Source organism: Clarias gariepinus, chromosome 16 (genome assembly GCF_024256425.1).
Source record: "Clarias gariepinus isolate MV-2021 ecotype Netherlands chromosome 16, CGAR_prim_01v2, whole genome shotgun sequence".
In the NCBI taxonomy this organism is placed as follows: domain Eukaryota; kingdom Metazoa; phylum Chordata; class Actinopteri; order Siluriformes; family Clariidae; genus Clarias; species Clarias gariepinus.
Genome location: NC_071115.1, coordinates 19,642,405 through 19,656,499, shown reverse-complemented (window position 1 = coordinate 19,656,499; position 14,095 = coordinate 19,642,405). Strand labels below are relative to the sequence as shown.

General features: G+C 37.2%; 1 protein-coding gene across 4 annotated transcripts in view; it reads right to left on the bottom strand.

The window, feature by feature from the left end:
• cep112 (centrosomal protein 112) overlaps window positions 1-14,095 on the bottom strand; it is a 139,808-nt gene that overhangs the window by 18,958 nt on the left and 106,755 nt on the right. For all 4 annotated transcript variants that reach the window (XM_053514003.1, XM_053514005.1, XM_053514006.1 and 1 more), the window contains one exon: window positions 11,131-11,280. In XM_053514003.1, the coding sequence (XP_053369978.1) occupies window positions 11,131-11,280 (150 nt within the window). The remainder of the gene's footprint in view (window positions 1-11,130; window positions 11,281-14,095) is intronic.

The window sequence follows — 14,095 nt, the reverse complement described above, 5'->3', positions numbered from 1 at the left end:
TGGAGAACATCGCTGTTATTCACTAGCATCTGAAGTACAAACAATTTGTTTTTGAGATAAAAAAATAACTTAAATAATGCCCATGAGACATTATCTGCTGTTACATGCTGTTCCTATTATGTGGCTGACTTTATTGCTCATTCCTTTGAATGAAGTCCCTCAAAGGTCATGTTTATCCAACAAACGGCTGGGTGACGTTATGAGCTGTGGATTTACATAAATTAGAGGCAATCGGATAAGTTAGTAGAGGTATAATGATACACTATATGTATCCATGCAAGGCTCTTGATTTGATACAACAGTGCACCAACAATATGTTCTTGATAAAATACAATGTGTATTATATGTGTGGTGTAAAAAAAAATAAACAGATTTTTTTAAAAACTGAACTAGCCCACGCTCTTTTCTTTAAAAAAGTGCAAAATGTATTTCGAATCAGGACAGGCAACAGCAGGTTAAAAAGAAAAAACGAAGCACGATTCTCCAAAGGACGCCGTTTTCCCTGAGCTAAAACACCAGCACAGTAGTAGCAATGGCTATGTTTGATGTGAACATGAACTGAAGCTCTTGACCTTTTTTTTCTTTTAACATCTATGAGTCAGTAAGCTCAAAAAGTCCTCTTCAGGCCAATACAGTCTGAACTGTAGTTTTCAGGGTTTATATTAAAAAAAAACTTACTTTTCAGATCCAACCAAATGCAGGCTACTATTGCATGTAAACCATGAATATAAAAGTTTGTTATATAATAACACATAGTCTTAATTATTCACTATTTTTACACTGCTCAAACAGTTGTCCATCTGCTTTAAACGATGGCATAATGAGGGCGTCCAGTTAAACAATGGAACGATGAATGAATCAAAAATGAATAATTTCACTGAATGGAATCAGAGTCATTGAAAAGACTTAAAACATAGATTCTTTAGCTACATTCTTTTTTACGGTGTGCGGTGAGGGAATGTCAATTGAGGAAACTTCTCCTGGCAAAATTCCTGCATAAGGAACTCCTTGGAACCTCACCAAGTCAGGCATCACTTCCTCAGTGCATTACCAGGATAACATGCTTGGATACCTGCTATTGCTATGTATCTCACAGGACTGAAATAAGAAAAAAAGTTATATATATTTAAAGTATAGACACTGCCATTCCTAAAGATTTTTAAAGTGATTAATAAAAAGATTAATTGCATATTAAGAGCTTATGTAATAATACATGTGTCATAATGCATGTGTGTAATATTATTTATTCCATGTCACAAATTTTTTGTTCTCCAAAAATGAAAGATGTTTGATTGGTAAATTTGCTTGTCCGCTCCCAGTAAAGTGATGATCCACTCTTCATTTTTTCCCCATACAGTTAAAAAATCCTTTTTGAATTGAGAAGTTTTGCTTCCTATGGTTTATTGTCTTACTTACCTATCCTGGATAATTAATCCCCCGCGAAGTACACTTTATAAAAAACCGACTACCGACTAGCCGAACAGAACGCAATCTTAATTACACAATCAGTTGTGATATTTGCGAAGTAAGCTTAGTTAATTAACAATGATAAATCACTCTTCATGTAATGTAATTGTCCCCATGCTAAGGACACATATACTATATATTTCTGTGAGTTCCTATAAGCAGTTAAAAATTATTCTGATTCAAAGATATAGGAATACAGGTCTACATACACATGTATGGTGTACAAATAAGTAATATAATTAAAGAAGAAAATTTTAAATTTCACCCATTGTAATTTTCTTCCGTAAAATGCATCCACTATATATATACTGATTATCCTGTCCAGAGGGCCTGGAGCCTCGTGAAGGGAACCTGGGGGCACAAGGCAGAGTACACCAAAGCATCGTAGAGAACGAGCACACACACACCCACTCCTACCCTACGAGAAATTTGCAAATGGCAACCAACCTAGACTGCATGTCTATAAACTGTGGGAGGAAACTGGAATATCTGGAGGAAACCCACCAAAGACAGAGCGAACATGCAAACTCTACACACAATAACTGAGGGCAATCTTTTACCTACAAACCCTGAAAGCTGTGAGGCAACAGTGCTAACCATTAAGGCACCGTGCCGCCCTAAATTGCTTAAGTAAATGAACAATAACTTTAAAAGTATGGCTAAATAAACTGATTAAATAATTAAGATTCTTCTGTTCTTTCTGTTAAACTTCTTGCATAGCTGTGTTTTATTATGCAGGACTAACTTAAATTTGTGTTTTTATATATTTGTGTATGTGTGTTGTTTGCATGAGATTTACTTCACTCGCTGAGCAATGCTGCATTTACTACAGTACATCACCCACAGTAGCAATTACACTACATCTATCTCTCTGCTCTCTTGTGAAGGTTTGAGTTGGGGGGCAGGTAGCCTTTTCTTTTCTCAAATCTATGAGTCAGAGCTGCAGTGCATGTCAGGACGCATTTTCAGCTCCGGCATGCTTGAACCAGAGTCCGTCTTCCCACAGCTCCTCACTACTACTGCCTAAAGGAAGCTGAATGTGACCTGAACCCAGTCAGCTAGCAGACACGTGGGAACCATCAGGTTACTGAGACTCCTAGTGAATCATACTCATAGTTTACAGTGAACTGAGAAGAAGACTATCAGCATGTGAGATAAAGAAGGAGGTCTAAGGAAAAAAAGGAAAAAGAAAGAAAGAGCATACCCATCACATGGTAATGAAAGAACCTTACAAAAGAAAGCAGATGATTGAGTCGAAGTGTGTTTTTCTCTTTAAACATCCAGGCACATATAAAGGAACTCGTACCAGCAAAGTGTTGGGGAAAGATTGGAAGTTTGAATAATGCAAAACAAAGGGACATTATCAACATACTTATATCTGTAATGACCAGATTTTCTGTTATTTATACTTGCCGCATTTGTTCTAGGAAAAATTATTTCAATATAAGATCATAAGCCAGGAAATGATGAATAATAATTCCTTTATACAACGTATTTTATAGAATTTAGGTTTTAAACACTTGAGAATCGTTTCTCATTGTTGGTGATTACTGGCTCACAAAAATCACTAAGAATGGCTTCAACTTCTTCCATACTTAACTGTCCAATCAAACTGGTGGTACTAGACTTTCTTCCTGCTACCAGTGTTTTCTACACCCACTTGTTTTTATATCCACCTCCTGCCAAGTTTTTAAAGCCAAGTAGGCATTTTCGCAAAGATTTTAAAGGCATAATCCAGTGGAACATGTACCCCACGGGCCAGATAATGAGAGTTCTGCTGTCTTGTATATATATTGTATATATATCTTGCACTTGTATATATTTAATGGACTGAAAAACAATTAGCATTATCAGTACTAATTATTCTATCAAAGATACCTGATTCATTTACTACTTAAAACGTTTACAAGTTCTTTTCATATTAAACTTTAAGGTCATTCATAAGATGTTATTTTATTATTATTTTGAGGTGGGGAAGGTGGAGGGGACCTGATTTTCTCCCTAATTCATAGGCATTTCCCACCAGTCATTCTGTTAGTGCACTTGCAAAGACTAATGTTTCTTTGGAGTGCATCTTTTTCCAGTTTAGCACTGCTAAGGCAACACTGAGGAATGATAAACACTTGCAGGTAAACGCTATCTGCCTCTTTTGCTTGTGAGTCCACAGATGTCCATTATTGGCTAGTGTCAAAATGATAGATATGAGAGTATTGGTAATGCCATAATCGAGCAGTGGCACTCTGATCTGTAATCTCCCAGCTACTGATTAAATTTTTTATTTAATTTTATTTGTATAACGCTTTTAACAATTCAATCATTGTCGCAAAGCGGCTTTACAGAATCAAAAGAATTATTTAAGTCTGTATGGAATGTGAGTGTGCATGAATCAAGATGAGCAGATCTGATGGGTGCTGCATCGCCCAGGAATTAAAAGAAAAGCAAGATTTTGACTAAACATTAGTCAGAATTCCCTCTTTCAATAATATCTTTATGTTTCATACATTGGAAAACCAGAAAACCAGTCTAAGATTTTCAGTCTGTATGTCCGTATTTCTGTCCAGACTGATTTTGTCACAGTTTTTTTTCTTTGTATTAATGAATTAGGCTGATTAATATTATGTAAACTACTAATATGAAATACTTTATATTGTTTATAATACTAGCATTACCACCGATCGTTGACAGAGTTAAAGCTAAAAATAACCTAATTAACTTAAATGTAATGAGTGTTTTTAGGTTAAAACCCACATACGTGTCTGTCTGTCTTTCTGTACAGCATAACTCTCTGCCTAAAATAAAATATTGTATGGTTGAGTATTTGTTCATGTTAAGTTGTACTTATTTTGTCATCAGCCAAATACACTCCCTGTTTAAAGTAGATTATTAAATCTGGCACATGACTTTTCAGAACATCACATTTAGTGAATGTTTTGATTTGACCTCAGACTGCTACAGATACGTTCATGTACGGTCTAACGACCTGGGTTTTTATCTCATATTTGTATTCCACATCACTGCTTTAATTAGCACCATGGTTTCTGAACATATGAGACAAACTGGCTAAAACTTGCCACAGGAAGAATAAACAAACAATAATCTGTTCATACATAATTGAAAAAGATTAAATTTTTTAAATTGTTTGCTCAGACACTCTCTTCAATCTTAGATAGAGCCTCCAATACAGCGCATGTAGCACGGCTAATGTCAATCAAGCTGTTAAAAAGAGAAAAAAGAGATTCTAGATCCTGTACTTTCAATGTGTAACATCTGGGACAGTGCCAGATAGATATGAATTGATAAAATTGGTTCATCAAGATCATTATGTGTGCTAATCTAGTGAAAATAAAGACTGGAAGGAGTAGCTAAAAGAAGAAAAAAGAGGGAGCAGATATAAAGCTTTTAAAGACTTTACCAGGAGAAACTGCATTGTGAGGACACAGAGGACACAGTCTTTGGTTGTTTAAAAGCAAGTTTAAAGGTTCAACAGGTGGACAAGTAGGCCAGGATTCAGGCTTTCCCAGTCAATCTAGTGATGTGTTGCAAAAAAAAATAAATCCTACATGAGAACTGCTACTGGATTTGCATAAAGCGTTTGAGCTTTCCCGCTTAGCCGGTGCTTAAATTGTTTTTTGTCAAAAAGCCAATGAGTCCACACCTTTTTCCTCCACTGTGAAAATGAACAAGAGGTCACTGAGTTTGTGCTGCTCTTTCTAGTAAAGCTACAGGTAAGCAGTGGGTGGGGTATGACACACCAGGAGAATTTATACATCCTCACCAATGATGAGCATCAGCTTCAAACGCTGAGTCTTTTGTTCTCTACTCATGTGTTAATTTTGCTTTGTCACTTCAACTTGTTGTTCTCCTTGCTTTTGTTACATTCATGAACTGAGACTGTAGCACATGACGTATTTAAACTAAAGTTCATTGTTTAACATTTCATTACTGATTGGCTGCTTGGTATTTTTTATCTCCATAATTATCTTGCAACCTAACTTGTCTTTATATTATACAAAGGGCGTTTAAGTCAAACTGGGAGTTGTGATGAAATTTCTCAAAAATGAAGGAGTAAAACTGATTGACGTACAGAAGACTTCACACACAGTACAGTGATGAGACAATTTGCCTCAGTAAAACATGCAAACATTTTTAAGAAGGCCGTTTGTATGTGAATGACTATTCCAGCCAAGGTGGTCCGTAGCTCACTGCAGTCGTTCCCATAAACATTCAGCAAATGGAATGCCAGATGCTTGAAAATCATCAGATAACTAGTTGCCAAATTACATAAGAGGCGCATTGGTCAGTGGGAACTGTACAGACAATCATTCATTTCTATATGTTTGGGCTATTAAAGGAGTTCCTGGGAGAACAGTGTTTTAGGCGTGAAACAGGCAATCTAATTATACCTTCGGTGTACTGAGAAAACTTTCTACCTTGATTGTATCCATGCACTAATGAAACAATTGATAAGTGCCTTAGTGTAGCAGGGAATTATAAAGAGACACAAAGGTAGATTTTTATTCTCATAACTGTGTTTTGTTATTCTGTGCAATCAAAAAGTCCCAGTTTGACTTAAATGCATCTAGTAGTTGGATACTACTTAAGAGGTTAGTGCTTGTCAATCTGTAACTGACAAGACAAAAATAATTGGTATGGTTTTTTTTTTTTGGCATAAGTTATTTACATTTGTTTCAGAAACCGATGCTGTTAGGCATAGTGACGTATTTGTAAGCTGACTGCTTTAACTCGCTTTAAAAGTCTTTTGGACTTAATTAGTTATTCTGAAACAGAAACATGACTTAAGTAGCTGTTTCAAAAATGATGTAAGTGGGTGCAATATGTGACTCCTGTTTACTTAACGTGACCCACTACAGCTTCTGTGTTGGATCCTCTGTTAAAGCTTATCAAATAACATGTATTTTTGTAAATTAAAAAAATCACTTCTAATTTCTCATCGGATTAATTAAGTAATGACTTGATTAATACAGGGAGGTAGATATCAGCTTGGCAAAAAAAAGAGTGCATTCATTGGCATTCATGTTAACAGGTTACTTGAGAGGCATTTCCAAACCCAACACATTTATTCATCTTCAGTAAGTTCTTTATTATTGTCAGGTAGGTTTAGTGAAATTTCTATGTACTTCAGAGTCTATAAAACTAGTTAAAATTGCTACTTTAATCTTATATCCATAAATCAGTAATGTTTTAAGGTAGCCAGTGGGAGCCAACTGATAGTTGCTTATCCAGACTTTTGTAAGTAAGGAATTATATTGAACTGAACCTTTAAGTATATAATCAGCTGCCAATAGTGATATAGAAGTCAGTCACTGTTGATCCAGCTGAGGCAAAAACTAACCCTGACCCTCTAACTCTAGAGACTCTCTTTAGACTCAAAAGTTCTCATCACGCAGGATTCATTCTTCTAGCCACTTACTCAGGCTCATGATAAAAAGATGACACAGAATCTAGCCCATGGGTACACCAGGCAGGATGATGTCATCGTGCGTCAACAGTGATTGCACTACAATGTTTTTGTGGTTGAGCCTGCACTTCAGGGAGTGGCGCTTTGTGTTTTAACGCCATTTTGCAATGAAAAGCACTCATGACATAGGAGTTAACACGTGGTTAAGGGAAAACAGATGACAGTACTCTCAAGTCAACAGGGATTTCGTTGACCGGCAAGACATTACTCAAACTGATGAGAGCTTTACTATCTCTATTCTCAGACATATGTTCTTGTTATTTCCTGAGAGAACACGTTATTGACGTGGATGGAGCGGCCACTATTAGATAACGATTTAATGTTTAATTAAAATAATGTAAAGTTGACGGTGCAGCCTGCTTGGCTATGCATTGTGTCCACAACCCACTGATACTCTTTACTCCTATACTCCCAAACCACTGACTAATGTGGCAATGTAACTGCTTGCATAGCACTAGAGTGGACAGAACATTATTAAGGCAATCTTGCGCTTCAGATTCATGTTCTTTGGTCTACATGGGCCTGGTTTCCAGATAACGCTCTTAGTGCGCTAAGAAGACTCAAGATACAATTTGCGTAAGGTTATTACTTTTCTAAGCGTGTTTCCCGAACTGTCTTTCGGCGACTTCCCGAATCCTTCTTAAGTCGCTGCCTCTCATGTCCAACGTTACAAGGCGCTGTCTACAGTGAAGGTACTGATTTAGCTGACATCGATTGCTCAGGAATCGATTTTTCATTTATTTGCATGACAGCGTTAAGAAAGACAGCACTTTTTAATGCAGATAAAACATTGCACAAAATTCTTCCAATAACGTTTATTTCGACATGGGTTAACTTATTAATAGCATACCATAATACACAAATATATAAATTAATTTAAACATGTTTAACATGCGGAAGGTGTGGAACTTGCAGAACTTCGCGGAACGTAAGCGGAACGCCGACGGTCACTCGAGGCGGCTCACGGTGCCTAACACTGCATCTCACAGCGAGCGTTAACCGCATAGGTGAGATGCAAGGTCCGCAAGCTTCTGCATGTTAAACATGTTTAATTTTTCACGCGGAAAGTTGGAAACTAATCACAGCGCCAAAACTCGTGGTAAATCATGATAAACCGTACTTACGGTCACTGTTTGAATATAAAGCATTATAATCACTCAGAAATTTTTTTTATATTTTAAACAAAAAGCAGCAAGCAGCTTGACATTGGGACATAAAGCGTAAGTACGACGCTTTACCACCACCTCAGACAAAATATGACAAGGCCTGAAGTTTTGCCTAAAGAAAAAACGGCGCCGTCTTCGGTTTAGCACAACAACAATTTGTATCGCCCAAATTGTTTGCCACCTGTTCTATATTAAAAGTGATTGCCTATTTTAATGCACTAGTCACATTATGAAATAGGCTAATTAAAAATCACTCTATTAGATCTGATATCAAATAAAGTTAAATTCTTGAACAGGCCTACAGTATATCCCATCATTAATACGACTTCGATGGTCCAGACCAACCTTACAAACGTGTGACTTACCTAAGATATACTTAGAGTACGAACGTTTCGCGAATCGCGCCATAACGTTAAGAGAGAGGTTAAGGTACAACTTAAGAACTACTTAGTGATAAGAAGCTTTCTGGAAACCGGGCCCTGGTCTGTAGCCATTCACAAGCTTGTTTTGTCTTTGGTTTGCACTTTTGTTTAAGTGACAAGGATCACACATCTGTTGTTATTGCCATGCATATTACTAGAGCTGCATTTATAAAGGCCTCTATTAGCATTTGCTGAGCTACTTATATTGTCTCTGGCATGGCATGAGTAAAAAATTATCTGTTAAAATTCACCCGCTATCGACTGTCAGAGCCTCCTACTTCGTGTCTTGCACTTTAATTTCCAAATGACTGCCATGCAAGTAACATAGATCCATGCTACAGTCACTAACATATGAGTTGTAACAACCACATGGTGCCATTTTGTGAGCAACTTTGAGACAAAATGCAAAAAAATCAACCAAAGTTACAACCTTCTTTTAGGTTAAACACCAAGGAGAGAAAGGGACATCTGATATGAGTTGCTGTGTTCACAACAAACGTTTAAGGATTATTGCACTCAAATGAACTAGACTTTGATGTTCTTGTTTTTTTCCACCCTTTTTTTGTTTCAGGCCTTTGGCTTTCATAATCTTCCTTTGAAGTGAGCAGTCTGGAAATAATATCAGCTTGCAACGGTTTCTCTGACTGTTTATGATCATCTTCCATGTTTTCTGATCTCCCTCCTATTCTAACACAAATTCTTTCTCTCTCTCTCTCTCTCTCTCTCTCCCACACTGTGCATCTGTGTGGAATTTAATCAGCAAGTCAGCTATTAATTTGCGCCCCATTAACCGAGCAATTAACTCTTGGGCTCATAATAATGAGGCCTCCGAGTGGTTTGTGCACTCAAAACAAACACTCAAGTGTATTCCGTGGTAATTTAATGAATATCTTAGGTTGAGTGAGAGCTGAAGCACTCAAGTTAGATTCTGTAAGACAGTTAATACAAACAGACTGCTGGTTATGCTTGCAGAAGGGAGTCAACTATGGATTACTGTAGCTGCAAGATCTCGGAATGCAGCACAGTATGCTTTTTTTATTTCTTTTTTTATTTACGTATAGCATAAATATTCCTGCAATGCCTGTCGTAATACAGAGAGGTGCAGTCAAATTCCCTTCAACTAGATTGTATACATAAAGATATTTCTAACTAATCAGACATGGCCAGACTCAGGGTTCACATGGCTATCAATAAATATGTGAACTTGCATCAGTTTCTCTGCTCTTGCGAGGCTTCAGAAATCACTATCGGTGTTGCCAAATTGGGCAAGATTTTAATCATGGGTGTTTATAGGTAATAAAAAAGCAGTGTAAAATTTTGGTAAATTAAAAATTTACATATGTAACTTAGTGTTTTTATTGGAAGGAGTAAAAACTATGCGTGACTCAAGTATTACTTGTGACAGGCTACATGAACAAGAATGGTAAGAAAAAAAACTTTGATTTAGATCAATTATTTATATCGGCACTACTTTCAACTGAAGGAAGGTTGAGAGAAGAATTTCCAAACAGACCCCACTTCTATTTCTGCTTGACTGCAAATGTGACTACTGAATCTGGATCTAAAAATTTCAGGTCCAAAAATTTTGGAACAAAGTTTTTATTTTTGCCATTTGGCCTCTGTATACCACCACACTGAATTTGAAATTCCATTCAGCTTTAATTCAAAGGGTTTGACAAGTGTGCCATTAGTCATATTAATCATTCAGCAATAACAGCCATTTTCATAAAGACACCCATTTTGGGGGCTCATAAATAATAGAACAAGTGGCTGATAACCATTTGCATGGCCAAGTGCGGCCTGTTCCCTTATTACTTCATGACTAATTAGATAAGGCCTTAAGGTGGTTGAAACAAACACTGTAAAGCAGATAGGATGTTAATCCATATTGCAGATGGACAATGACCTACTGTAAAACATACAGTGAAAGCTACAGAAGGAAAATAAGTGGGATATTCTTCGCTGGCCAAGTCAGTCACATTCTCTCAAATTAAAAACCCAATCGATTCCTGTACCTTTAACGAGAAAAAGTGGAAAGCTATAGTGAGGACACTTTACCTAGTTTTAAATGCACCCCAGGCAACTCTATCTAGACATACCCTGAGAAACAACTTGAACACATTTATTAGTTTATTCTAACGCCATTCCTGTTTTCTTTCTACTGAATGTGAACCAGGCTGTTTCTTGTGCTATCTTGTCTATTTACTGCACTGAGCACAAAGCTCAAAATTATCACGTCTATCATCGTGGACACCATTAAAATAATGGTCTTTTGTTAGTTACGGTTGCTGCTGGCAAGATATGTTACTCTATACTTTATTTGATAGCTTTTCAGTCACACGTTACTGAGAATACAGTCAAAACACTGTGCTAGCTAGCATACCACGCATGTTGGGTTTAATAGTTTAAAAATGTTTGCTGTTCAAAGTTAGACTTAGTTCATAAAGGCGAGACACACCACTCTGTGGTCACTCATAAGACAACGAAACTCCTAATCCATATAAGACATAAAACAGTTGTAAGGAATTAACAAGTTATCTTCATTGTTCTGATTTGGTGTGTGTGTGTGTATGTATGAATGGGTGTGTATCCTCACTTTGCTGACACGGTCAGCATCTCGGCTGAGTTGTCTTCTCTCCTCATCCCAGTGTGTATGTCCTTCCTGTAGTTGGCGCTCCAGAGCAAGCTGGGTTTGTTTGCTCTCTTCTTTAATGGAGAACAATGTTGTTTGTAGCTCTGCTATTGTCTAGAAGCACACAGACAACAACAGCATGTTTACAAGCCCATAAATACTCTGTGTCAGTGAAATTACTGAAATTTCCTTGCCCGTATTAAGGCTATTAAATTATGCACAATTATCACTTGGGAGGTAGTAGCTTTACTTTTTAGATTATTTTCTTAACACACATAGTATATAAACGGGGCGTTCAAAAATTTGCTCTTGTGGTGTAATACTTCAGAGTTTCTACATTTACAAATTGTATACACTAGAGATGGGAGTAAAAACACAATTCCTTTGTGTGGCAAATGACAATGAGAAGGTAAAATATCGCAGTTTCTTTATAATCCTACAAGTTGTGTACTGAAATAGTCACACATTTTTATCCAAAGTTATAGGAATGAATTATTTACTAAGTTTGTTTAGAAATAACTAATTTCTAAATGTAGTTTTGTTGCTTAATTTAATTTTGAAGTAAATGTTAAACTTTTGTATTATTGTATAAATGCTTCCCTTGGTTTTTAAGTTTTAAAAAATATTGTTATGCACACCCATTCACACACTATGGGCATCTTGGGAATGCCAATTAACCTAACCTGCAGATCTTTGGACTGTGGGAGGAAACCGGAATACCCGGAGGAAACCCACCAAGCATGGGAAGAACATGCAAACTTCATGCCCACAGAGACGGGAACCAAGCCTGGCCGGGAATCGAACCCGGACCCTGGAAGTGCAAGGCAACAGTGCTAACCACTACGCCACCGTTATACGGCCGTTATAAGGAATTAGCTACATTTAATTAATCATTCAATTAATTTTTTTTAATGACAAGCTGAAATAAAATAGGAGTAACAAGGCTATTTTTAAGGAGTAGAAAGTACAGATAATTGCGTGCAAATGTAAGAAGTAGAAGTAAAAAGTCGGCTGAAAAATAATTACTACAGTAAAGTATACATACCCAAAATTTCTACTTAAGTAAGGTAATAAAGTATTTGTACTTCGTTACTTGACACCTCTGATTATGTTTGACTATAGTTTATAAACATAAAACCTAAGCAAGAACCAGATTAATGATATGCATGCATTACTTGTTTAATCAGGGTGTTTGATTAGATTTCTGTAAGTAAACCTGTACATGCAAATGGGAACAAAATATGGGTCGATGTGTTTCTGAGGAAAAGTAAAAACCCTAAAATCCAGACTCACATAAAAAAGAAACACAGACTTACATAAAACTAATCTGTGTATGTCAATCTTGACAAGAAAAAGCACCCTGAGTTCTTAAACTAGTGTCACAGGGAGATGTTTAAAGAATAACTGTTTTTCTGTCAAAACTTTATTTAGACTGGAAGTTGAAGAAAAGCGAATGCGAGCCAGAGGCTAGACAGATAATTGTTTATCGTGTACAAACTTTCAGCAGGAATGATTCGCTTGAAATCCGTTCATTGTGTAGGAGTAGGGAGTGAACACTTTAGAGCAGCCACAGAGCGAGAGATTAGGCTTATTTTGTCAGTGGGTGGACCACATGAAAGCAACAAACGGACCATTATTATGGTAACATCAGTTCCCAATGTAATAATTATTTCGCCATATAGGATCCCGCATCTAGTCTTCAGCCTGAAGGCGCACTCTCATCCCTTCTTTCTTTTTATTCCTGTATCTTTCCTCTGATATTTAGGTCCTTTTCGGGTGTAATTGCCTCGGCTCGCATTCTGTAATTTTACAGCCACTGTTTAGGCTGTGAGTAAGTACACTTCCTGCTAAAGCTGAAAACATTGGCCTGTCACTCCACAGCTTGATTACTGTGCATGTTAATGCTGGCTTACCAGGAATTAGGTAAGTAGGTGGAGCGAAATAAGGGTTCCTGTTAGACACCAGTAATGCAATCAACATATATTGGTGTGGGAACTTTTTTTTCATTGCTATGTATCATCTCAGATGCTTATGCTTCTAACCAGAGCAACATACATTATGTACCTAAATAATATCAAATTATTACTCTCTATAAACTACCCATCACCTCTGAACCAGTTATTCCACTGCAACAGACACAGACCCAGTAGCCTATACTGTAAATGTACTTCTGCTCAGACAGCATCTTTTCTTAGCCTTGTCTGAGCGCTAATCATTAGCAGACAAGCTGCAAATTACAGTATGTAAGGGTCAAATGTGGGTTGCAAACAGTCTTCTTTGCATAAGCTGGAGAGGCTCAGGAAAGGTTTGAGTGCTCTCAGCGCGAGCCTTGCTGCCATTTACACTAATGTATAGGTTGGTGTGTGTTTAATTTGGTCATTACTAGTGCAACTGTGTTGCTCTGGGCAAATAGGAAAACTAATTCTTGATAAGGGGGCAAATGGTACTAGTAGAACATTGGTTAGTGGTTCAAAGGCCACTCAAATACACATGCATGCGCACACACACACACTCAAAAGAGCAGAGTGCATCAAGCCTTTCCTTCCCAGAGTGCAAGTGAGATTTAAGGCAAAACACACCAGGGTGTGTTAACATCAGATAATAATAACAACAGGTATACTAAATCCTATCTCATGTTTAGTGTGCAGGAGGGGCATTTATGCAGCCTTTAACCAAAGCCTGCTTTCCCACAAAGGTGCAGCAGAGGGAAAAGAGACATGTTTGTTCAGCTTATGACATTTTTGAGCCTTTGGGGGAAAAAAAAAAACATGAGGGGAATGGGGATGGGGGGATTAATGACTTGCGGTTCGCTCTACAGAAACATAGCATCAGACAAAAGATGGGCAAGTGTCCGCAAACCCCGACTCGTACACACTTGCACACTTTTTTGTGCGTGTGTTTTTGGCCGTTGTGTAACTTAATAGGTCGC